Genomic DNA, 27,523 nt, shown 5'->3' on the forward strand with positions numbered 1-27,523 from the left:
TAAATAATAATAATAATCCTTGTATTTGGACTAGCACATTTCCTTTCAGAAAACGATTTGTTGTTGTTGAGAGTTACCTGGAGGGGTATGGGGAAAGGGCAGGTAAATGGGACTGAAAAGATTATTCTTGAGGGAGCCGGCACAAACACTGTGGGCTAAATGGCCTTCTTCTGTGCCATAAATATCTATGGTTCTATCACTTCTGTCAATTCCATTCTGTAAGGCTTTACTTGTGGCTCCTCAGTACTTTTCCAATAAGAGTATCTGTGCACATGTGGCTCTCAGTACTTTTCCATAGAGTATCTGTGCACATGTGGCTCTCAGTACTTTTCCACAGAGTATCTGTGCACATGTGGCTCTCAGTACTTTTCCACAGAGTATCTGTGCACATGTGGCTCTCAGTACTTTTCCACAGAGTATCTGTGCACATGTGGCTCTCAGTACTTTTCCACAGAGTATCTGTGCACATGTGGCTCTCAGTACTTTTCCACAGAGTATCTGTGCACATGTGGCTCTCAGTACTTTTCCACAGAGTATCTGTGCACATGTGGCCTCAGTACTTTCCATAAGAGTATCTGTGCACATGTGGCTCTCAGTACTTTTCCACAGAGTATCTGTGCACATGTGGCTCTCAGTACTTTTCCACAGAGTATCTGTGCACATGTGGCTCTCAGTACTTTTCCACAGAGTATCTGTGCACATGTGGCTCTCAGTACTTTTCCACAGAGTATCTGTGCACATGTGGCCCTCAGTACTTTTCCACAGAGTATCTGTGCACATGTGGCTCTCAGTACTTTTCCACAGAGTATCTGTGCACATGTGGCTCTCAGTACTTTTCCACAGAGTATCTGTGCACATGTGGCTCTCAGTACTTTTCCACAGAGTATCTGTGCACATGTGGCTCTCAGTACTTTTCCAAAGAGTATCTGTGCACATGTGGCTCTCAGTACTTTTCCACAGAGTATCTGTGCACATGTGGCTCTCAGTACTTTTCCACAGAGTATCTGTGCACATGTGGCTCTCAGTACTTTTCCACAGAGTATCTGTGCACATGTGGCTCTCAGTACTTTTCCACAGAGTATCTGTGCACATGTGGCCTCTCAGTACTTTTCCACAGAGTATCTGTGCACATGTGGCTCTCAGTACTTTTCCACAGAGTATCTGTGCACATGTGGCCCATCCAGGTATCTCAGGCCTAGTATCCACAGAGTATCTGTGCACATGTGGCCCTCAGTACTTTTCCATAAGAGTATCTGTGCACATGTGGCTCTCAGTACTTTTCCACAGAGTATCTGTGCACATGTGGCTCTCAGTACTTTTCCACAGAGTATCTGTGCACATGTGGCTCTCAGTACTTTTCCACAGAGTATCTGTGCACATGTGGCTCTCAGTACTTTTCCAAAGAGTATCTGTGCACATGTGGCTCTCAGTACTTTTCCACAGAGTATCTGTGCACATGTGGCCCTCAGTACTTTTCCACAGAGTATCTGTGCACATGTGGCTCTCAGTACTTTTCCACAGAGTATCTGTGCACATGTGGCTCTCAGTACTTTTCCACAGAGTATCTGTGCACATGTGGCTCTCAGTACTTTTCCACAGAGTATCTGTGCACATGTGGCTCTCAGTACTTTTCCACAGAGTATCTGTGCACATGTGGCTCTCAGTACTTTTCCACAGAGTATCTGTGCACATGTGGCTCTCAGTACTTTTCCACAGAGTATCTGTGTGTGGCTCTCAGTACTTTTCCACAGAGTATCTGTGCACATGTGGCTCAGTACTTTTCCACAGAGTATCTGTGCACATGTGGCTCTCAGTACTTTTCCACAGAGTATCTGTGCACATGTGGCTCTCAGTACTTTTCCACAGAGTATCTGTGCACATGTGGCTCTCAGTACTTTTCCACAGAGTATCTGTGCACATGTGGCCTCAGTACTTTTCCAAAGAGTATCTGTGCACATGTGGCTCTCAGTACTTTTCCACAGAGTATCTGTGCACATGTGGCCCTCAGTACTTTTCCATAGAGTATCTGTGCACATGTGGCTCTCAGTACTTTTCCACAGAGTATCTGTGCACATGTGGCTCTCAGTACTTTTCCACAGAGTATCTGTGCACATGTGGCTCTCAGTACTTTTCCACAGAGTATCTGTGCACATGTGGCCCTCAGTACTTTTCCACAGAGTATCTGTGCACATGTGGCTCTCAGTACTTTTCCACAGGGTATCTGTGCACATGTGGCTCTCAGTACTTTTCCACAGAGTATCTGTGCACATGTGGCTCTCAGTACTTTTCCACAGAGTATCTGTGCACATGTGGCTCTCAGTACTTTTCCACAGAGTATCTGTGCACATGTGGCTCTCAGTACTTTTCCAAAGAGTATCTGTGCACATGTGGCTCTCAGTACTTTTCCACAGAGTATCTGTGCACATGTGGCCCTCAGTACTTTTCCATAAGAGTATCTGTGCACATGTGGCTCTCAGTACTTTTCCACAGAGTATCTGTGCACATGTGGCTCTCAGTACTTTTCCACAGAGTATCTGTGCACATGTGGCTCTCAGTACTTTTCCACAGAGTATCTGTGCACATGTGGCTCTCAGTACTTTTCCACAGAGTATCTGTGCACATGTGGCTCTCAGTACTTTTCCACAGAGTATCTGTGCACATGTGGCCCTCAGTACTTTTCCATAAGAGTATCTGTGCACATGTGGCTCTCAGTACTTCTCCATAGAGTATCTGTGCACATGTGGCCCTCAGTACTTTTCCACAGAGTATCTGTGCACATGTGGCTCTCAGTACTTTTCCACAGAGTATCTGTGCACATGTGGCTCTCAGTACTTTTCCAAAGAGTATCTGTGCACATGTGGCTCTCAGTACTTTTCCACAGAGTATCTGTGCACATGTGGCTCTCAGTACTTTTCCACAGAGTATCTGTGCACATGTGGCCCTCAGTACTTTTCCAAAGAGTATCTGTGCACATGTGGCTCTCAGTACTTTTCCATAGAGTATCTGTGCACATGTGGCTCTCAGTACTTTTCCAAAGAGTATCTGTGCACATGTGGCTCTCAGTACTTTTCCACAGAGTATCTGTGCACATGTGGCTCTCAGTACTTTTCCACAGAGTATCTGTGCACATGTGCCCTCAGTACTTTTCCACAGAGTATCTGTGCACATGTGGCCCTCAGTACTTTTCCACAGAGTATCTGTGCACATGTGGCTCTCAGTACTTTTCCACAGAGTATCTGTGCACATGTGGCTCTCAGTACTTTTCCACAGAGTATCTGTGCACATGTGGCTCTCAGTACTTTTCCACAGAGTATCTGTGCACATGTGGCTCTCAGTACTTTTCCACAGAGTATCTGTGCACATGTGGCTCTCAGTACTTTTCCAAAGAGTATCTGTGCACATGTGGCTCTCAGTACTTTTCCAAAGAGTATCTGTGCACATGTGGCTCTCAGTACTTTTCCACAGAGTATCTGTGCACATGTGGCTCTCAGTACTTTTCCACAGAGTATCTGTGCACATGTGGCTCTCAGTACTTTTCCACAGAGTATCTGTGCACATGTGGCCCTCAGTACTTTTCCACAGAGTATCTGTGCACATGTGGCTCTCAGTACTTTTCCACAGAGTATCTGTGCACATGTGGCCCTCAGTACTTTTCCAAAGAGTATCTGTGCACATGTGGCTCTCAGTACTTTTCCAAAGAGTATCTGTGCACATGTGGCTCTCAGTACTTTTCCACAGAGTATCTGTGCACATGTGGCTCTCAGTACTTTTCCACAGAGTATCTGTGCACATGTGGCTCTCAGTACTTTTCCACAGAGTATCTGTGCACATGTGGCTCTCAGTACTTTTCCACAGAGTATCTGTGCACATGTGGCCCTCAGTACTTTTCCATAAGAGTATCTGCGCACATGTGGCCCTCAGTACTTTTCCATAAGAGTATCTGCGCACATGTGGCTCTCAGTACTTTTCCATAAGAGTATCTGTGCACATGTGGCCCTCAGTACTTTTCCATAAGAGTATCTGTGCACATGTGGCTCTCAGTACTTTTCCATAAGAGTATCTGTGCACATGTGGCTCTCAGTACTTTTCCATAGAGTATCTGTGCACATGTGGCTCTCAGTACTTTTCCACAGAGTATCTGTGCACATGTGGCTCTCAGTACTTTTCCAAAGAGTATCTGTGCACATGTGGCTCTCAGTACTTTTCCACAGAGTATCTGTGCACATGTGGCTCTCAGTACTTTTCCATAAGAGTATCTGTGCACATGTGGCTCTCAGTACTTTTCCATAAGAGTATCTGCGCACATGTGGCTCTCAGTACTTCTCCACTGAAGCGCTGATGCCACACAGAGGAGTGTGTGGCCCTTTCTGACGTCAGGGCGGTGTGGCTGTGACAGTGTCCCCGCCCCCTCTCTCCCTCTCTGACCCCCCCCCCACCCCCGGCCCCGCCCCCTCCGCCCTCTTTCTCTTTTATATGGAGAAGTGAAGACCGGCGCCGGGAACCGAGAGAGACGCAGAGAGACAGAGTCGGGGCCGCAGTCCCCACTGCCGACCCCATCCCATCCCCGTCACCGTCCCCATCCCGTCCCCATCCCGCGATGGGAGACACGAACAACAACAACAGCAGCAGCAGCGACTGCTCCCGCGCGATGGACGGGCAGAGCCTGAGCGGGACACACTCGGGTGCGTTGGGGTGAAGGAAGCTGCGGGTGTGCGGGGTGGGTTCCGGGTGTGCGGGGGCAGGGGCTGGGGGCTGGGGGTGGGGGGCTCTGGGGGGCGGGGGCTGGGGGTGGGGGCTCTGGGGGGCTCTGGGGGCAGGGGCTGCGGCTGGGGTGCTGCGGCTGGGCTGGGGGTGGGGGGCTCTGGGGGGCTGGGGGCTCGGGCTGGGGGTGGGGGGCTCTGGGGGCTGGGGGCAGGGGCTGGGGGGCTCTGGGGGGCTGGGGGTGGGGGCTCTGGGGGGGCGGGGCTGGGGGGGTGGGGGGCTCTGGGGGGCAGGGGCTGCGGCTGGGGTGCTGCGGCTGGGCTGGGGCTCTGGGGGGGCTCTGGGGGGCTCTGGGGGGCAGGGGCTGGGGGCTGGGGGGCTGGGGCTGGGGGGCTGGGGCTGGGGGGCTGGGGCTGGGGGGCTGGGGGGCTGGGGGGCTGGGGCTGGGGGCTGGGGGTGGGGGGCTGGGGGTGGGGATTATTTTTATTATTTATAAACCTCGTGGCGGGGGGTTTCTCAGGCGTTTTTAACCCCGTCACCGGCAATTCTCCAAACTGGACTCTCTCTCTCTCGTGTGTGTGTTTTTTATATATATATATATATGTGTGTATTTATTTATCGAGAGAGAGAGAGAGAGAGAGAGATGGATAAAACAGCCCATTCCTCTTTTCAAAGCATCTCATGAGTTTGAACTTTTATTTTCCAGACTGCCTTTCAGTCTGTCAGTCTGTCAGTCTGTCTGTCTGTCTGTCTGTCATTCACTTCTTTAATTATTTATCTCTCGGTGTGGACAGTCGATCCTCAAAAGATGCTCACAAGGTGGAAACTTGTGCTCCTGCATGTGTTTTGTGTTGGAAAAGCTTACGTGTGGTCTTGGGGGGGGGTTTCTGAATTGCAGTGTTCACGTACGACTCGAATTTGCATCCAGATCAGTGCAGAGATATACACATTACTGTCTTAATAATAGATAGAAAAAAGAAGAAAACCTTAGCGAACCTCTTTTCCCTTCGCAAAGTGCAGCGAGCAATTTACAGACGGTTCCAATATGTGGTTTTTATACTGTTGCGGATTCACAGTGAATTGCTGAAATTTTAACGGGGGGGGGGAGAAAAACTTCCTCAAATACTAGGCAGGTCTCTTACATTGGAAGCCATGATCCCCTGTTACCAATCCGTTAAATTATGTCGCTGCACATGAGACGTTTAAGTGCCATGTCCTGCTACACTTGCTGCAAGGAAGGGAACACTAACGTGCAGAATATATTGAACCTTGCTTTTGTGGAAGTCTGGGCTGGCCTTGAAGAAACGATGCTATTTAAATCCTTCGTAAAATGTCAACACGGTGAATTAGTCAAATGGTTAGAGTTATTGGTTTCCTTGTTTTGGATTAGTGCATTTTCCTTCTCCAGTTTGGCAGCAGAAGTTTTTGATCTTGGGGAACCTCAAACACGCTGTGAAAATGGTCCAAAGAGGACTCTGACTTTATCTGCTTTACCAGGACTAATGATACTATTCCTGGAGAGATTATTTTATATTATTAAATGTAGTACACTGAGGCCATCCTGCTTTAAGTGTTTCAATTCATAGCTCTTAAACTTAATAAATCAGCTGGAGGTAAATGGTATGAGACTCTTGTTTCATTTTATGATTCTATCATCAGAACCAGATGTATTTGCATACCCTACACAATCCCTCCTAATAATAATAACCTTAGACAAATTTCCTTAAACCACATGCCTGTTTCCCTAGCAGTAAGTAGGAACCCGGTTGTTAGTCGATTTGTCTTTTCAGAGGGTAACAATCCCTCCAAAAGAAATGGCACTCAATCCACGACTGTTTGTGGGACACTGCTGTGTGCAGTTAGCTGCTGTGTTTTGCCCACAAAATACACAATTCACTTTACAGTATATTTTGTGAAGTACTTTGAGACTTTTTATCAATGTGATAAGGCAGTTATTTCATAATGATGTTTATCATGGGTAATGCAATGATTCTACTCTGTACGTTGGAAAAGGAATAATTAAGGCTTAGGAAAATGTGTAACCAAGACGAGTTTGCTTATGTTGCAAAGGTTAGTTGTGATCTAATCAGAATCATATTACATGTTGGAAGAACTTGTTGCATTGGAAACCAAACAGATTGCACCCTGTTTAATTCCTTGACGACTGAAGCAGCATTTGTGTCTCTTTTGTATGGTAACATGGTGTCGGCCTGGCTCACAGCCCGGTCGCACTCTCACCTCAATGTTGTGGGTTCACTCCCCATGTTGAGCCTTGGATAGTCTCGGCTGACACTCAAATGCTGTGCTGGGGTGGGGGTGTGCTGCCTTGTGCTTCACTGAGGTGACTAACTTCAGATGAGATGTTAAACATCTGCCTGCCCAGCGGATGTTAAAGATTCCATGGCACTGTTCGAAAAGTGAAGGGAGCTTCTCCCAGTATCCTGGCCAAAGATTCCTGATAAAATTCATCCTTTATGAAAGTTATCTCGCCTCAGGCGCTGACTGCATCAGTCTACCTGGATGCACACTTCATCTCACGGAGCCAGTGCGGAACCTCGGTGTCTTGTTCGACTCTCAGTTGTCCTTTATACCCCACATCTGTTCCTTGACCAGTTTAGCTTTCCCCCACATATGCAACATTACCCGCCTCTGCCATTACCTCTCTCCCCGAGCCGCTGAGACCTTCATCACGTCCAGGCTAGACTATGCCAAATCTCTGCTCACTGGACTTCCCAACTCTTCCCTCCACAAGCTGTGTACTACAACAACAACAGCAAGATTACATTTGTATAGTGCCTTTTAAGTCGGCTGGACGTCCCAAGGCGCTGGACAGAGTACAGCATTTCAGACCTGAACTGGGGTTGGGGGGGCAAGGGAGGGGAGGGGAAGCGGGGGGGGCCGATGGCATGGTGGAAGAGGAGGGTTTTGAGGTGGGACTTGAAGGAGGCTAAGGAGGGAGTGAAGCGGAGTGACTGGGGGATGGAATTCCAAAGGTTGGGGGCAGAGTGGCTGAAGGCTCTCCCGCTGGTGGGTCGGGGGACGTGGAGAAGGCCAGAGCCGGCTGAGCGGAAGGAACAGGCGGGTCGGTAGGGGGTGAGGAGGTCACAGAGGTAGGGTGGGGCGAGGCCATGGAGGGCTTTGTAGGTGAGGACCAGGATCTTGAACTGGATCCTCTGAAGGATAGGGAGTCAGTGGAGTCGGGGGAGATGGGATCACGGTGTTTGGTCTGGGAGTGGACATGGGCTGCAGAGTTCCGGGTTATCTGCAGTCTGTGGAGGGAGGAGTTGAGAAGGCTGACACGCAGGGTGTTTGCAAAGTGAAGGCAGTTTCCTCCAATGTTCTGGCCAATAACCCCCCCCGATTGTATTGAAAAAATGATCTTTCTTCTTGGCAATTTTTGGGACATTGTTGCAAGTTGGCTGCATTTAATACAAATAATAATCATTGCATTTGATACAGCACTTTATCAGGTTGTCGAGACATCTCAAAGAGTTTCACAGAATATATTGTAATGTGGAGTGACTGTATATTTTGTGGGCGAAATGTGGCAGCCAATTGTGCACAGCTATAGTTGCTTATCACATCATTGAAATATCACAAAGGTTTCAAAAAATGCAATTTTTTGTACAAGAATTTTGCAATTGCCAACAATTTTAGTGCAAAATATTTACACTATCAACTGTACAAAAAGTATGAAAATGAGCACTTTCTCCTCAGCTTTTCCCTGTGAAAGGATATAATTATTCAAATACTCTGAAATGTAGATAATTTGCCGTTTGTGGCACTGTAATGATATTCAATTAATCTACCAATGCTTTAGTTTTGGGTTAACTAGGATGCTTTGAACAGACAGTATTTGGCTGCACCTCATGATTTAATTATCTCAGTGTCCTCATCTGATATAGAATGACCACCGTCGCCTTTGTACTTAGTTTCTTTGGATACTCCTTAAATATGGTAATGGGTTTCACCATGTGTCAGATACCCGGCTGTCCAAAACAACAACAACTTGCACTTATATAGCGCCCTCTACCAGGGTAGCGTCTCATAGAGCTTGAGACACTCGTATATTAAAAATAAATACATTAGAATGTTCATTCTAAGTTTAGAGTCCAATTGAAAACCATTTTAGTTATCAAAATAAGAGATGAAAGTATTTCTTGTTAGTTTTTATTCAGATAATAAAAAGCAGAGCAATCTGACATTGCTTCTAATCCTCTGAGTCTTGGGGGGACATTGATGCCCCTAAAATCAAATTTATACAGTTACAATGCTGCATCTTTATACTGGTTCCAAGGTTAAAATCCAGTACAATTACTAGTACAAAACCACTCAGATAAAGCCATTCCATAAAGACTTAAATATAAAAATGTTTTAATTATCCTCTGGGCACCCATTAACACTTTACATTTTAAAAGAGATTTTGATTTTTACTTACCAATCAGCAAATATATTCTGAGCGCTTTCAACTGTGATGACCTTGAAGGTGTGTGTGCACGTACTTGGGATTTCGCCACAATAGTAATTGTTTCTGTCCTTAGCTTTACCTTGTTCAAGAAGAAATTTGTCGAAAAACCATTCATATTAGAGTCAGAGTAAGTTTCCAGGTAGAATTTATTGTCGTCTGAATGACTTTATTGCAGATTAGGTGGTCCATTCAACACATAAATGATTAGTATGACAGATTGTACTGTAGTTCAGATCCCAAATTTGTACACATTACTCCAAATGGGATTTCGAGTTTGTTCACAATGTTTCGCGAAATCCCATTATCACATCCTCTGACCTGAGTTCCATCCCTTTATCTATATACTTAATAACACGTTGCGTTCTCTTGATACTGCTGAAATTTTCTATGCTGAAGGTCTCAAAGAGTTAATACCACCAGAACATTACCAGATCCTTCTGGGCTGTATCAGGTAAACATATACTATTCTGTTTGTATTCGCAGTGCCTATTGCTCCATCCTAATCTCATGATCTTACATTTTGAAGATCTATAGTTACATTTATATTGTGCCCTTCACATGGGGTAGCATCTCAGAGCGCTCTCCTAACTTGGAGTCATCAGCAAATCTAACTTCCTTAGACACAAGGAAAAGGAGGGATCTCAGTACAGTCCAGACCCTCGAGGCACCCATATTTTGACCCAGGTCCCCAAACAACAACCCTCTGCTTCGTTCCGTCAGTCAATCAAGACTCACATCCTTTTCAAATGCAAAAGCTTCTGTAGAATTCTCTTGTGAGTTCTTCCCAGAATTCTTTCTCCTTTTACTGTGAAGGAAGTACCGTACAACAAGATTTTCTTGGGCTCAGATATCAAGGTTTGCGCCGAGTCCAGGAATCCACTCAATCGGTAGTAGAACTAAAGAACCTCTTTCACAGCACTTGCTTATCGGTCTCAAAATGTTTCTTTGAACTCGTTCAGCTCAAACATTCAAGTTTTGCCTTTGGGTGGTTTCTAATTAGCATACACTTTTGGCCTCCATTCATTCAATGTACTGCATAGTGCAATCGTCACTGTGTGGAAAAAAAACACTTTAGCCCATTTATAATATTCCTTGCATTTGATGCATCATTTTATCACTTTGTCAAAATGTCTAAAAGCGCTTCACAGAATTTTACTGTAAAGTGTTGTGATTATATCTGTAACCAATCAGCCATGAAGTGAATGAACAATTTTATCTGTGGGTCCTGTTGGACAGGACATTGGAAGAAATTCTCTGCTCTTTTGTCGAATACTGCCATAGGATCTTTATTGTACACCTGAACAGATGAGATTTTGGTTTCATGTCTCATCTGAAGGGCTGCACCTCCAACAATGCACTGTTTCGCCAGCATTTCACTGGTGTGTCAGTGTACCCTATGAGCTTATTGATATCCTTTAGTTTAGTAAACAATTTCCAGATCATATTTTCCCAGCTAAATTGATCTGGTCTGATTATATCTGTGTATTGTAAGAACCAGAAACCTTCACATAAATGAGACTGACTAAACACTGAGGAAATCATTGCCCTATAATTACTTCTACTTGTTCCATTCTGCACAAAGTAGAGTATGTTCAAAGCTATACATCTAAGTTGGATAATTTTAAAACCAAAAGTGAAAAGTAACTAAAATCAGGAACTTGTTGTTATGATCCGGAACGCACTGCCTGAAAGGGTGGTGGAAGCAGATCCAGTAGTAGCTTTCAAAAGGGAATTGGATAGGTATTTGAAAAGGAAAAACTTGCAGGGCGATGGGATGAGAGTGGGGGAGTGGGACCAGTTGGATAGCTCTTTCAGGCAAAGCAACATGAAAATTTTCCATTAGCTGAAAAAATAATTTATTTAATATGCATGTGCATAATTGAATACCATTTAAACTCAATTGTTGATTCCTAATGTGACTTTTTATAATTTAGTTACTTGATGATCCTACGCTTATTTTGAGTATATTTTTTCTCTAAATTATTAAAACTCTAAAAGAGCAGAAGGACTGGCCTTTTTTGTTTGCATCCATTCATTTCTTCATTGATCCCTGGCATATGTCTCATCTCAAGCTGTGATCAAAGCTCTTGGTGGAAATACTGCAATAGGCTTTGAAGCGAAGGTCACTTTGCAGAATGTGACTGGTTGTTGTACTTCAGAAAAATATGTTTGCGCAGACATAAAGCACAGGCTGCAATGTTTCTCCATTCCCATTAGTCCTTATTTTATTTTCTGAACATAAAATGCTTTACATATAATATTAAGTTTTTCCTTTAAATGAGTCCCAACATCCTGATCTCAACTACGTCTGCCATGTATAAATTAAACACATTTAAATACATCTTCTCATTTACCAGATCGGAATATAGATGGATGACTTGCTGCTAGGTCACTATCAATGCCACTCTGAAAGAGGCACATAAAAGCAACTCGAGGGAATTTTTTCACTTCCGTTTTTGGCTCTTTTTACTTTCATTTTTCATAATATACTGCAAAGCTGTGGCAAAAATTTGAATGACAATCAATGAAGCTACAAGATCAACTGATGCAAAATGTAATTTACTTGATACCCCTAAAGCATCCGATCATCTCCATTACCTCGACTAAATTAAAGGTCTCCAGAGAATTAGCTAGAAAATGTTAGACTGCAATGGACTGAAATCTTCTTTATAAATGTAACAGCTTGAGATTTTATGACTGAATGAACGAACATCACCAGTCAGAATGAAGTACAGTATATCAAGAAAAATGATACATGCATAAAATAAGAGATATGAAATAGATAAGAAAAAGTAACAGAAGATGAAGTTAATTTTTTTTCAGTCTGTTATCTGCCCGAATCCTCAATCAGTTGTGTTATTTTCCAATGTAGATGACTTGAAAAAAAGCCACTATCTGAAGAAGGGTGCTGTGCTGGTGGATGGTGTGGTTCTGAATGGACCTCTTCTAGATGCAAAAACAGGAGAGAAGTTTGTTGAAGATGCGTTCCCTATCATCATGGAAGAGGCCATAAAGAAAGCTACTGACATCAATGAAAAGGTACAGTCTTAACAGATTGTATATGATTGTGTTTCTGAATGATAATAATAATCATCCTTGCATTTAATACAGCGCCTTATCACGTCTTCGAGACGTCTCAAAGCGTTTCACAGAATGTACTGTAAAGGGAATTGACTGTATATTTTCTGGGTGAAATCATGCTTCCTCACTAGACAATATCCAGATATGTAAAGTTCTTTGAATTGGGAAATCTAGGTGAATCTAGGTGACTAACAGAGTCAAATGTTTTAAATTTGTGGGATGTCATCTTCAGTTCCCAAACACTACCACCACCGCCACCAACAATTTGCATTTTTATAGCGCCCCTCACGTAAGGCAGAGTCCAAGAGCGCTTGGCAGTGGCGAAGCACAATGCCAAACTGGGGTGAGGTGACTGTAGGCACGGTCGAAGAGGAAGAAGGTTTCAACGCAACTTGAAGATGGGGAAGGAGGGGGGGCAAGATGGAGGAATGGTTGGAGAGAGTTCCAGAGTTTCAGGGAGTAGTGGATGAAAATACACCTTACTGAAAGAAAATAATGTTCTTAACTCTCATCATGAAGTGCCTCACTGAATACTTTCCATTTGGTGTAAATTCTATGCCATTTTTGGAGCTTTTTACTGGTGGTAACTAACATTCCTTTCTTAACTTAATGTTTTTGCAAGTGAAAAATTGCGTCCTGTTTAGTACTGTATCCTACTGTAGATGACAGCAGTATGAATGGATTATTAGCAAGAAGATGAACTAAATTGGGTAGTGTGAGAACCAAAGTGCTAATGTGATGTAATTCAATTGCTGGAACTAATAGGAACAACAATGAATAACTTTACGAATGGATAAAGGGAAAGATTGTTGATGCCATAAGTTATTCTTTTTTACCATTTCTAAGCAAAGGAAGCGCTGCTCTCACAATCTTGTGACCATACCTTTTCTGTGATCACCACACCTTTAACTCTGTATGTACCTTGCAGGTCTGCGAGTGGCAGCCTCCCGAAGAGTTGAAAAAACGGCTTGATCTGGAGTTGAGAGACACCGGAGAACCCCATGCCCACCTGTTACAACGCTGTCGAGATGTTATAAAATACAGTGTGAAAACAAGTAAGATGCATCGCTTTTTAAAATATGTGTAATGTGGACAGTTTATATTTAAAGGCAATACAAGACAAGAGGAGTCTGCTGTTTTTTGTATAATAATAATCCTTGCATTTGACATGGCACATTATCACGTTGTTGAGAAGCCTGAAAGCCCTTCACAGAATATACTGTAAAATGAAATGACTTTATATTTTATATGGAAGGAATGGTGCAGAAGCTGACCGGTACGGAACTCAAGTCAAATATCAGTACAAGAATGCTCTCTCTATATATGTATCCCCATCCCTATTATTCCCATCTTCCATATCCCTCTAGATCCCTCTATTCCCTTCTCCCTCATGTAAGCGTGGAGTCCTGTAGCTCAGTGGTTAGATAACTTGCCTTGCAAGCAAGAGACCTGGGTTCAGTTCCAGGCAGGGTGAAACCTTGGGCAAGTTTCCTTACTCCACACGCCTAATAATAATCCCTCCAAGACAAAACAATAATAAATTGGTCATTTTCAATCCACAACTGTTTGTGGGACATTGCTGTGCGCAATCGGCTGCCGCGTTCGCCCACAAATATACAGTCAATTCACTTTACAGTGTGTTCTGTGAAGCGCTTTGGGACGTCCTCCTGACGTGAGAAGCGCTATATCAAATGCAAGGATTATCATTATTAAGCATCAGGTTTTCTCTCAAGTCCATCGATTCTTTTTGCTTTAAGCACAACTTCATAATCACTTAATAATTACAATAATGTAATAACCACTACTTAATCACTGTCTTGAATTCATCTGCTGAAATATTTGTCCTCATCTTTGGTGAGGAGAGGTTCAAGCTCACTAACATTTCGAAAGCTGAATACATTAGACGTAGAACCCAATTATAGTGTGGTAATTGATGTTCATAATATCCCAACTTGCCGTGCAATAGGGTGTAATTGCTGGTCAGTGCTTCTACATTCACTGCGCTTTCACACAAAAACACAGCCAATATCTTTGCTTAAAAACTGGTTGAATTCTGGGTGCAGGAAGTGACGTCAAAGATGACCTGATGTGAGGGAAGCTGGCAGGCATTTGAAAGCGAGATACCATAAACTCTGGTTAACTTGATCCTGTCTTAACTCGTCACTATTACTTAAATGGTCATGCCATCATTATCCACTGCTTCCCCTGCAAAATATTAATAAGGATAGATGTGTTACTCATCACTCCGTTTAACTCATCACGTTCTAGAAATTCTTATGAGTATTTACAATGTCAAATTGATCAGATAACCCAAAAACAACTTGCATTTATATAGCGCCCATCACTCAGGGTAGTGTCCCAGAGCGCCTGACAGTGTTGCAGCACGACGTCGAGCTGGAGGAAGGGGGGGGGGAGGCGACCATAGGTATGGTTGTAGGTCTTCAGGTGCGACCTGAAAATGGGGAAGGAGGGGGCAAGGCAGGGGGGATAGAGGAAGAGTGTTCCAGAGTTTGGGGGCATAGTGGCTGAGAGCGCGACCACCGATGGTGGAATGGAGGAAAAGAGGAGCAAGTAGGAGGCTGGGGCCAGTCGACTGGAGCCAGTGGATAGTGGTTTGGGGAGTAAGCAGGTCGGAGAGTTAGAGAGGTGCCAGGGCATGAAGAGAATTGTAGACGAGTCTTGCATCACAGAGGCCTCCTGCCCTATTCTGTGACTGGTTCGGGTGTTCGGTGGAGGTTGGGTGACCATGATCAATTGCGGTGTCTGTAGCGAGTGGGTGCTGACAGTGCGAGCGGGAGAGAGGGGCGCAGAGGAGCCTGGAGCAAAAGTGGGAATTTTCTGTATGATAGTTGCATATTTAGAATAGATATGTAGATTTTATTTATATATTATATATACACATAATGTATTCAGGATATACAGGATGTACTCTGTATAAAAAGTATATTCAGAGGACATACGGCTAACTCATCACATTGGATAAGTTTATTATAACATGACTTGAAGCGAGCTGGCAGACTTTCTGCATGTATTTTGATTTTTTGATAAGTAAATGCTGGGATCCACATACCAATTGCACATACTGTGATTACTGTATCTCATGGTAAATTAGATACAAAGAGAATTGATCTTTAACTATTCTAAGTTGCATTGAAAAATGGTGCTTCACACTGTCTCTAATGTACAATCTAAATTTAAAATAAAGCTGTAAAATAGTTACCACAATGTTGCAAAACAGTATTTTTTAGAATTGATCTTTTCTAACATTTGTAAAACATTTATTACTTATTTATAGCGAAGGCATAAATTGTTATCAAGTAACAGAATGAACTTTTGAGAATCGGCGAGATGGCTTTCAATGTTACTGAGGTCCTGTACACTCTTATGTTACTTTGGATATGAGGAATCAACAATCACTGTTCTGCTTCTTTTGATCTAAATTCATGTATTAACCCCATTAAGGTTGCTTTCGCTTTTTTTAAAATTTGCTGAGTATTATTTTATTCAGGACATTAATCTTGGAAAATAGTCCCCAGGGTTACAGCAGTGCATGATCATTCACCGTGGCATTCAAAGTTGCAGGCTGGCTGGGTTGTTCACTGACTCTAACTGATGGAAACCCAAAGACACATTTCTGTGCACCTTTGATTAAAAATGTGGCAACCCGTCAGTTTTGCTACGTCCTTGGACACATTCTGTATTTGTGCTGGATTTTGTTGATGATCATTTCCTTAATATTCCAACTAAAAACACAGAGGGTTTGTGTTGCAGTACAATGAAGCTCCAACGGTTTGTTTGGATCTGTGGTTTCTCCTTTTCTCTCTCCAACACTATATATAGTAAAGTGCATAAGAAAGGGAGATGGAGTCTAAATAAGAATAAGTTTTATCCCTTGTCAAGCAATTACGTCAGGCATTTCTTGGCTGCTGGTAAGAGAGCAGCAACATTATTAGCAAGTCCTGGGAGCAGATCACCTATCCAGCCGCTTGACCAGGGTTGTGTATTTTCCTGAAATAGCAAGAGGGGAGAAGAGGAGAGGGAGGAAATCATATTTTATAGAACAGGGGCTTTCAAACTTTTTTGCACTGGATCCTCTTTCGGAGCTTAATACCCCATGCATAACACAATCTTTCTCGAACATACCATGCTCGCGCACTCCTCATGAGGCACGGGCTACTCTTCCCCCTTGGCCTCTTGTCCCCGGGCTGGTTAGCGATCAAAATTTCAATCGGAGGGAACAGGATGAACCATTTTTTTTTCTTTCTCTCTCTCTTTCACTCACTCTTAAGGTCTGGCCTCTCACACTTGGCTTCTCTTCCCCCTCCCCCCAACGTGGGAAAAATGCCAGCAAAATGCTGTTAAGCAAGAAAACCTTCTTACCCAGTAGGCTGTTTGTGCATCCCCTACCAAGTCCAGGGGCACCCCTTCAGTTTGAACCCTCTGTTATAGAATAAATCAGTAAATGAAAAAATATTTGAGAAAGTTCTCTGAATCACACATGGTTTAATGCACAAGCAACAGTTTTTGCTTCATGGTGCCTGCAGGCAATGCAATATTTTTGTGTTTTTGAATCCTGTACAAGGCAACTCCATTGTCTCTCTTTCCCTTCCTCCCTCCTATTTTCAAGCTCTGGAGCTGCAGTCAAATAAAATTCTTATAGTTGCTGTCGTGCATTTCACATTGCGAGGATGTCTCAAAGCTCTTCACAGGATTTATTATAAAGTGTAATGTGTGCATTTTGTAGGTATGATGAACAAGGCTGCTGTCTGAGTTGTCAGGATTCTCCTGACGTCACTTTCTGGGCGTTGTACTATAATAATAATCCTTACATTTGCTATAGCGCTTTTCACATTGGGAGGATGCCCAAAGTGCTACTCAGGATATATTGTAAAGTGGAGTGACTGTGTGTTTTTGCTGATAGCGCTGCTAACATCACTTCCTGTGTGCTGTTTATACTATACAGTACAATACAAAATTACATTTGTAAAGTGACTTTCATGTCGGGAGGACGCCCCAAGTGGGCCCAAGCCGGCAGGGGGGGGGGGGCGGTGCTTGCATAAACAAGAAGCGCTGCTGCTATCAATTCTTTGGAAATGACATTAGAGGAGCTTCCGGCGCGAGAATGCATAGCACACGAAAAGTAACATTGCACATATGCACATGTTTCACAGAAGAGAGACAGGATGTAGCACAGGAAGTCTGTTAATCAGTAGCAAACGCTGGGTATACTGTGCTTTTGGTTATTGTGGGTTCACATGCTGAAAGCACCATAAGATGTTGTGTTAAAACAGGAGGTGTTCTAACACGAGTTATCCTGTATTAGTCAAGAACTGACGGTTCTTTTTCAAAAGAAAAAAAAGGGTGGAGACTAGTTGGATTTAAATTCTCAGGATTTTGGAAAGGGTACAATCAGCCGGGGTTCCTAATCCTGATTCCTATCCAGTCACCTCTGCTGGAAATGTTGTGTATATATCAGGTGAAGCTAGATTCAGGCTCAGATGTGATTGTCTCCCCACTGTCACACATTGTTCATGAATATTCATCATTTGGATGAGGTACCAGAGGCTCTGGCAGAGAAGGGGAAATAGTGGCAGAAAATAGGAGGGAGAAAGGGAAAGAAAGAAAATAGCCAAACAGGAGAAAGGTTAGTTCTGCCCATTCTACAGCAGAATGCAATTTCGCTATTCCGATGCGTGAACTGAGCCATATTCAATGATAAACATGTTAAACAAACAATTACCTTTGTGGTTTAGGAACAGTATTTGAGCACACTGCTGACATTACCCTCAGGAATAGCATCTGCTGTCCTTGGTGACAGTGGCGTGATATGATCTATGTGCCACTGTTTAGTAAACACTACGCACATTGGAAAAAGACAAAAATAAACCTAATCCTGTAATCCCTATGCAATAATTAACTTGAGTTTATTTTAATGTAATAGGATTGAAAAACAGAAAATTGTCCTCAAGTACTTATTTATCCAAACTGTTTGTTATTCAAAACTCCGCCATCCAGGTTCACACCCGACGGAACTCCGTACCCCCATCACACCAGTACTTGCCAGGCTCCACTGGCTCCCAATCACCGAAAGGATCGACTTCAAGTTCCTCTCACGCGTTTTTAAATCACTTAATTCCCTCGCATCTCCCTACCTATCTGACCTACTTACTCCACCACCCGTTCGCTGCCTCCCCTTAGCTGGCTCTGGCCTCCTATTTGTCCCTCCTGCCCTCCGTTCCACCATCGGCGGCTGTGCCTTCAGCCACTATGCCCCGAAACTCTGGAACTTTCTTCCTCGATCCCTCCATCTTGCCCCCTCCCTCCCCACCTTCAAATCACACCTAAAGACCTTCCTTTTTGATCGTGCTTATGGTAACCTCCCCTACGCCCTCTCTCCCTGGCTCGTTCTCAGACTCCACCACTAGGAAGCACTCTGGGATGCTACCCTGCGTGAAAGGCGCTATGTAAATGCAACTTGTTGTCATTATTCTGATTTTTTTTCTTGAGTTCTCTCTCTCTCTGGGTCTTCTCTGTTGAATATTGTACCTCATGCTGGGACTCTATTGTCCTGAAGTTTGTACTCGAGGCTGGGACTCTATTATCCTGAAGGTTGTACCCCATCCTGGGACTTTACTGTTCTGGAGGTTATACTCATGCTCCAATACCTCATTCAAATAGAAATTCTTCATGTGTGAACTTTCACAGTAGGCCATTTGACCCTGTATCGTCCTCTTGATTTCTACACACAAGCAGGGGTAAGTAGATAGTAATCAGAAACTGGAATCCTGGATGACTCCTATCTCCCAGCCCAGTGCTGGGATGCTGAAGTCAATTCTAATTCTCACTCCTATTCAAGGGATCAGAAAATGCAGCACAGACCAGATATGAAACCTGGGGATATCTTGCTTTGTCTAACTCAGTATTATTAACCACCATTATGATCCACAGAAAATGGTCTAAAAAGAATTGGAGAACATGTTTTAACAAATGGCTGAATGGGTTTCTGTGTTTCGAATATACAGTATATATTTAGTTTGATTTGTTTCCATAGGCCATCCAAGATTCTTTAACCAGCTATATGCAGGGATGGACCATTATTCCCTTGTTGCCCGCTTTGTAACTGAAGCTCTCAATCCCAGTGTGTAAGTATTTTTTAACTTAAATTTTAGTGCATAGTGTTCTGTCTATTCTGTCTCCCACCCCCTTCTTCGAGTCAACATTTGGAATAATGGGGTGGTAGGGAGAGTAAGTTGGCCAGTTTTTCAAGTTTCATACATTTATTGCAATGAAGATCAATTCTATCAATTCAACTCACACTTACTTTTACTTTCACACTCTGAAGATCGCACATTATTGTTTATTATATGAGATGTTGCACGGAGCAAGAATTGTTAGCAGAAAAATTAGGGTGAGGTTAAAGGAAATATTTTCATTTAGAAGGTTAAGAGAGTAAATTCAATACCATCATTGGCTATTGAGTCTGGAATCATAAAAACATAAGAAATGCTAGATGTAAAAAGACCAAGTTCCATCTAGTTTGCCCTCCACTTTCCTGGCGGTCGCATGCACATATGTCCCACTACCTATGTACTGTATTCCAAAATGTTATTTCCTAAAAGAAAACTATCTAATCTGTGTTTGAAGGAATCAACACTTCCTGCTTCAACCGTCACCCTAGGGAGCCTATTCCACAGGTCCACTATTTGAATAATTCAAAAGGGAACTGGTTAAGCATCTGAGAAAAAAAATACTATGTATATGAAGAAAAAAAGAAGGAAGTGAAATTTAAAAAAAAGCATCTTAAAAAGAAGATAGAGGAAGTAGTGACACATACATGATTAGTTAAATTGCTTTCTTCTGTGGTGAAAATATCTTATGTTTCAATCAAGTCATTCTAGGCGACTTCAACCTCCACTTCACCCCCTCTTGCTCCACCTCCTCAGACTTCTCCTCTCTCCTCTCCTCTCTCAACCTCTCCTTCCACATCCACTCTGCTACCCATGTTCACAGCCACCCGCTCAACCTGGTACTCACCCAGGGTCTCAGCGTCTTGGATGTCACCATCATTGACAAGGCCATCTCTGACCGCCATTTCATCTCCCTCAACTCCTATATCCCTCTCCCCACTGCCTCCAAACCTATCACCATCCATGGAAGAAGATCTCCCCTCAATCCCTCTCCGTTGCCGTGGAGTCCTCTGAACTCCTTCCCCTCTGACCCACCTCCTGCACCAACCTCTGCCTTTTACTTTGTCCACAGCACCCTCTCCACCACACTCGACATCCTTGCCTCCCGAACTGCCTGCCTCCTATTCCTGATCCTCACCCTGGTTCACCAGCCACCTCCACTCGCTCAAGGGTCAGGTGCGGGCTGCCCAACGCACTTGGCTCAAATCCGCTCTAATGGTCCACTGGCACATCTGGCTGGACTACATCAAAACCTACTGCTCCGCTCTCACCTCGGCCAAATCGTCCTTCTACTCCAGGCTAATCGTGGAGGCAAAGGGCAACTCCAGGTTCCTGTTCTCCAACACAACCTGCTCCTCTGCCCTCCCCGCCACACTTCCCAGATTCTTTCCTCCGATTCCGACTGCAAGGAAATGCTGGACTTCCTCGAGTCCAAAATCGAGGGAATCCGCTCAGCTGTCACTGCCCTCCCAACCTCCACCCCTTCCTACCCACCCCCCCACACTCTGACCACTACCCATCCCTCCTTCCACTCCTTTGAACCTGTCACCTCCTCCTCTGTCATCATCACCATATCGTCCATGAAGCTCACCACCTGCTCCCTGAACCCCATCTCCACCCCTCTCCTTGAATCCCAGCTCCAACTCCTTGCCCCACTACTCACCGACATCATCAACCTCTCCCTGTCGTCTGGCACTGTTCCTACCCCCCTCAAAACAGCCACTATCACCCTCACCTTGAAGAAACCTTCCCTTGACCCATCACAGTTATCCAGCTACCAGGCCATCTCCCACCTCCCTTTTCTGTCTAATGTCCTTGAGAGAGCTGTTGCCTCCCAGCTTCGCTCTTTCCTTTCCTTCCACTCCCTCCATGAGCCCCTCTAATTGGGTTTTCGTGCTGCCCCCAACACGGAAACTGCTCTGGTCAAGGTCACAAATGACACCCTGACCATGTGTGACCAGGACTCCCTCTGCCTCCACATACTCCTCGACCTCTCCGCCGCCCTTGATACTGTGGACCACTCAATCCTCCTCTACCTCCTCCCTTCCAACCTCAACCTTCAAGGTTCTGTCTTGACAGGTTCAGGTCCTACCTTTCACACCGCCTCCATTTCGTCTCAGCAAACGGCTTCGCCTCCAGCCCCCGCACCGTCTCTTGCGCCGTTCCTCAGGGCTTTGTTCTTGGTCCCCTCTCTTCACCCTCTACATGCTCCCCCTTGGTGACATCATCCGCAGACATGGGGTAAATTTCCACATGTATGCGGATGACACCCAACTCTCTCTCTACCTCGATCCTCAACTCCAGGACTACTGGCATCCTGCACGACATCAAGTCCTAGACAAGGGACAACTTTCTCCAACTGAATGTCAGCAAGACCGAGGCCCTCCTGATTGGCTTGTGCCAGCGCCTCTACACCTCGGGCACTGGCAACATCAGCCTCCACGCTGCACACTCAACCTCACTAAGCTGGTCAAGAACCTGGGTGTCTTGTTTGACAAGACTGAACAACAACAACAACAACAACAACAAGATTCCATTTATAGAGCGCCTTTCACGTCAGGAGGACGTCCCAAGGCGCTGTACAGTTGGGTCATGACCCGAGCAGGGGGGAAATGGTCAGGGTGAGGGGAGGGAAGGGAGGAGAGAGGAGGGGGGAAATGGTCAGGGTGAGGGGAGGGAAGGGAGGGAGCGAGGAGGAGGAAGAAAGTCGAGAGGGGAGCTGAAGGCACGGTCAAAGAGAAACTGTCCTTTCTCCCCCACATCCGCGCCATGACCGGCACTGTCTACCACCACCTCTGCAACATTGCCAGACTCTGCTACTGCCTCACCCCTCAGGCTGCCGAAACCCTCACCCACGCATTCATCACATCAAAGCTCGATTATGGAAACTCCCTCCTCATCGGCCTTCCCAGCTCTTCCCTTCACAAGCTGCAGATCATCCAAAACTCTGCAGCTCGTGTACTCTCGTGCACCAGGCTCCGCGACCCCATCACTCCCACTCTCACCCGACTCCACTGGCTCCCCATCCCCCAGAGGATCAAATTCAAGATCCTCCTCCTCACTTTCAAAGTCATCCATGGCCTTGCCCCCTCCTGCCTCTCTGATCTGCTGGCTCTCTACCAACCTGCCCACTCCTCCGTTCAGCGGGCTCTGGTCTGCTCCATGTCTCCCGACCCGTGCTTTCACCCTCTCTGCACCCACACTCGGGAACTCCATCCCATAATCCCTTCACCTCGCTTCCTCCCTTGCCTCCTTTAAGGCCGGTCTCAAGACCCTCCTCTTCGATCGTGCCTTTGGTCACCCTTCCACCTCTCTGCCTTCCCTCACCCCTACCACACCCCTCCCCCATGCTCGGGTCCTGACCCCTGACTGTCCAGCGCCTTGGGACATCCTCCCGACATGAAAGGTGCTCTATAAATGTCATTTTGTTTGTGTTTTGTGTTGTGTCTTGCTGTTCTGAAGTTCACAAGAAAAGGACTTAAATCATTTAGTAGATTGACTATGTTTATAAGAGCTACTTGTAGATTAGAATTAACCCACAATAGGATATTAGGAATTAGGACACTCCATTTGAGTAATATGTGTTCACAAGTAGCTAATAATGGCAGGGAAATTCTCTTTTGCACATACCACCAGTTGGTTCTTCTCCAGCTGAACCCCTTCACAAACAATCTAATCAACAGTAAGTTGTTGTTGTTGATAAACAACACACCATCAGGAAATGGCAGGCTGTTTGGTTACTGGCCTTTTCCCCCCCAGACTTCTGCAAAATTAAGATTGGTATTGTACCACTCCGACAATTTAATGGTGTTGTAAGTACTTTACCACATCTAGCGGTGGGAGGGGTGCATAGTGAATCAAAATATGTTATTAATCCATGTCAGGCAAGTTTTTTAAAATTTTTACCAAATGTGTCCATTAATTGCAGACCGTAACCAACGACTGGAGATCAGTAGAGCTGGGTGTCTTTGTCTTGTTGAAAGCTGTTCTGTTTGAATTTCTTATCCATTATCTCCATTGCAGCTACACATATGAAGTGTCACCTGTGTTCGTACTAATGGAAGATGCCGTTTTGAAGAAAATGAGGGAGTTCATAGGCTGGGCAGAAGGAGATGGTATCTTCAGTCCAGGTAAGAAACACACCCAGCTTTATATATATATATATATATAAAGCTACCAACAACAATAAAGCACATGGTCATGATTTAACCTTCTGTTAAACCTTCTAAGTGACAGTGTACATTTGCAGCAATTTTGATAGATGCCATCTCTGGTGTGAAAATATGTATGGCCCAAGACAACAGCTATAGATGGTCAGGAAAAGTTCCATAATATATTGTGACTGAATATTTGTCATTCAGAAATCAGTGTTCAGATAGTCTGCTAGATCTTCAAGCACAATGTTGGTTTTCAACTATATCCCCTGATTATTCATTTAAGGGGCCTTAACTGACTTTTGAGCTCAACCTGTTCTTAATAGACAATGTTTGCCCATATTTGGCACAGATTCACTGGCACTCAGTCATACTCATAGATTTAGCAATAGAACACTCCATCTACTGGAGATAGGGAAGGAAAAACAACCTAGGTCCAGTCAAATATCAATCCAGTCTTAATATTTGTAATGAGAATACAATACGGTGGTTCTTCTGAAAGGATGAAGGAAGGATCAAGTTTGCCTACAAAGTACATAGTCACTACACTATACAGTTTTTACTAACCAGAAATTCAGCCCACAAATGGTAAATTGGCTGCCACGTTTAGCCCACAAAATACACACAATATAATCTATAAAGGGCTGAGATGTCTCAACGAAGTGATAAAGTGCTGTATCAAATGCAAGGATTACTAGTATGATTATTTAATATTTCCTTGCTCATTATTTCTGAGAACTTATTCTCTTCCATTTAGAAAATCTATTCATCAAAGATAATCTAATGAGAAAATTGCCTTACTCTGCAGACATCTCTTCTGCATGTTCCCGATACACTTTGCAGTAAGCATTCTGTGGCATTCTTCTTGTTCTTGACTTTGCCTGTGGACTTGGCAATCTTACTTAATAAAGGACGAGAAACTGCATCAGTCCTGAAGCTGATAAACTACTGACACAGCTCTTTTCTTTCTGTCCTGTCGAGAACCTTTCCAGTTCAAATTCTTTCTGTCCTGAGGCTTTGAAATGATAAATAGCCATTCCCCTATGAATATCTTCTCCTCAACCGTAACCATAAACTCTTCCACTCTCAGCAATTATTCTGATCCCAATGCTGCATCAGTATCTTGAAATGTACTTGTTTCCGCATTGGTCATCTTTCCCAAGGTCCTCACTCCCTGAAGTGCCATTTCAGCTGTCACAATAGAAATTTCTAAATAGTATATAAAATTAATCCCTTTCCAACTTACAAACTCCTACTCTCGCGATTATGGTCCATTATGTACCAATTGCTAAAGCAGTGTTCTTTTCATTGCTGGAATTTCTCTTTATATACTAGGGACCGAACCTCATAATGTTACAAGCATTTTCCTCTACCATCCAGACTCCTGCGTCTTCCATTGTGTCATAATATCAGCCATAATTCAACAGTTTATAAGCATAAGTAGTTCTGCTGACATTACATAGAAAACGTTAAGCATTTTATGGATTGTACAAAAACCAGAAATTGTTACCTTCTGTAATCTTAATTTTTTTTTACCAATGACACTAAATACAAATTTGCTGCTATTGGGGAAACAAGTACATTTCAATAATTATTATAATAATAATGATAATTTGGGGATTTGATATAAGAGCTTATTATGTCATTTCAATGTCCTAAAGCGCTTCAAAGGATTTCGCTGTAAACTGAAGTGACTGTGTATTTTTGGCATATTCCTTTCTGATCATTTCTGTTTCGCAAATATTTCCAGCCACATAATTGTTTTGTGTGTTCTCTACCCCAAACAGGAGGCTCTGTGTCCAATATGTACGCTGTTAATTTGGCTCGTTACAAGTTTTGCCCAGATTTTAAGGAGAATGGACTTTCCGGTGTACCCCCTTTGGCGATGTTCACATCTGAGGAGGTGCGTGACACATTGTACAATCCACAAAATAGTGTCTGCTTGGACGTTTTGTTGATTTATGTTGGTTTCTGAGACCCTGAATTTGTCATGGTCTTACCCTTAATATATTGTCCTAAAATCTACGATCTGGGAATGTTTTTGGAATGTTTTTATCATTTTAAATTGACGCTGAATTTAAAAAAATATATTTTTAATGGGTTTTCCCTATTGCGTTCATATAAGAATAAAAAAACTAAACCCTGGAAGAAGACAACAACAACAAGATTATACTTGTATAGCGCCTTTCACGTCGGGAGGACGACCCAAGGTGCTGAACAATGTACAGCATTTCAGACACAAGCTGGGGTCAGGTGGGGAGAAGGGGGGTGACCGATGGCATGGTCGAAAAGGTTGGTTTTGAGACGAGACTTGAAGGAGGCTAAGGAGGGGGCGAGGTGGAGTGATTGGGGGATGGAATTCCAGAGGTTGGAGAATTAAAAAAAAAGACAAGAGGAACCTGTAAATTCAGAAAAGGGGAAATCAATGTATTTACCTTCAGTACCATGTATATTTACTAGGCATCTGTGTACTTGCCCTGCAGGGTAATTTAATGCAAGTTGGTGGGTAGAGGACTGATCTCCAAAATCCTTGGAGGCCTGAGTGAGGCTGCTGGGAACTGTGGGTTGGTGGGTTGGGATTGGCATATTTCTTCCTGTTAAACCTGATTTGAACTAAAAGTTGTGATCCCTTCCTGGTGCTATTTGTTTTGCATAAAGGCTATTATGCTTCAGTCCCTTTAGGGAGTTTAAATGGTATGAGGCGGGGATAATGTGGGCGAGAGGGGAAGGAGGACTTTGGGGGAGGTGGTTTGGAGGGATCATCAGGAAAGGAAGAGAGCTCCTGGTCTGTCATGTCACTACCCCATGGGTGGTAGTGGTACAGCACTGGGTAAAGCCAATCTTACATAACTCGCTCCTTCCCTTGCCTCCTTCAAGGTGGTTCTCAAAACCCTCCTCTTCGACCAAGCCTTTGCCACCCTCCTACCCTTCCTACTCTCGACCTTCCCCGAGCCCGACCACCAGTTCAGGTCCAAGTCCCTGACTGTCCCAGCGCCTTGGGACGTCCTCCTGATGTGAAAGGCTATACAAATGTAATATTGTATCCTTAGCTGGATTATATTCATATTGTTTTCCTTCTTCAAACCAATTCAATGTAAAAGTTTTTTTTATTGCAGTAAGAGATAGATTGCAGTAATTTAATACAGTGCATCCATGACTAATTAACATTACTCTTATTAACATTAATTAATAATTAATTAACATTATCTCCAGTGCCACTACTCTGTGAAGAAAGCCGCTGCCTTCCTAGGAATTGGGACCCGCAATGTCTATGTTGTCACTGCAGATGAGAGGTAAGGATTGTCGATGTTTAAGTCACATCTAAAGCATAACAAGTGATGGGCCCCACTCTCAAAACCATCATGGACCTACTCCAGTAGAACTGACTGATGCAGGGAACTTTTTCTCTGATTTTGTGCTGATGCTTTAGATTTTTTAGAGTTTTTAGCCAAAGTATTTGTAAATTATTCATCCCACGTATCAGAACTGCAATTTGTCTCTTCCACTGATCTTCCATCATATACTCAACAACACTGATTTTTGACAGTGTTGAGTTAAGAGCTGTTTGTGAAGCAAAGCGCTTAAACTCTTCTATCTCTAAAACATGCTCCAAAAGTTTCTTAGTATTCTAGCCTAGTCCACTCCATCACCTCATCAGCCCCCTCTCCCCCTCCAGCAAACACAGTAAACGCACCACTATCACCTCCTCCCTCCCTGGTTAAATTGAACCTAAACGATTGAACCTAAACGACCACTGAAAAAAAAAGTTTAGTTGTTTAAAATTTGGTCACTCAATCCATGATTGATTGTGGGACACTACCGTGCACAATTGGCTGCCATGTTTCACCCACAAAATACACAGTCAATCCACTTTATGGTATATTCTATGGAGTCCTTTAAGACATCTCAACGATGTGATAAGGTTCTATATC

At 43.9% G+C, this 27,523-nt stretch overlaps 1 protein-coding gene across 1 annotated transcript in view; it reads left to right on the forward strand.

The window, feature by feature from the left end:
* The first annotated feature begins 4,495 nt into the window (after positions 1-4,495).
* The window catches only part of LOC103176263 (acidic amino acid decarboxylase GADL1), a 53,037-nt gene continuing 30,009 nt past the window's right edge, over positions 4,496-27,523 (forward strand). The window contains exons 1-7 of the mRNA XM_042346829.1: positions 4,496-4,682; positions 12,042-12,208; positions 13,179-13,305; positions 19,302-19,392; positions 23,461-23,567; positions 25,379-25,494; positions 26,805-26,884. Coding sequence (XP_042202763.1) covers positions 4,598-4,682; positions 12,042-12,208; positions 13,179-13,305; positions 19,302-19,392; positions 23,461-23,567; positions 25,379-25,494; positions 26,805-26,884 — 773 coding nt within the window. The 5' untranslated portion in view covers positions 4,496-4,597. The remainder of the gene's footprint in view (positions 4,683-12,041; positions 12,209-13,178; positions 13,306-19,301; positions 19,393-23,460; positions 23,568-25,378; positions 25,495-26,804; positions 26,885-27,523) is intronic.

The sequence above is a fragment of the Callorhinchus milii genome, unplaced genomic scaffold (assembly GCF_018977255.1).
Source record: "Callorhinchus milii isolate IMCB2004 unplaced genomic scaffold, IMCB_Cmil_1.0 Scaffold2, whole genome shotgun sequence".
In the NCBI taxonomy this organism is placed as follows: Eukaryota; Metazoa; Chordata; class Chondrichthyes; order Chimaeriformes; family Callorhinchidae; genus Callorhinchus; species Callorhinchus milii.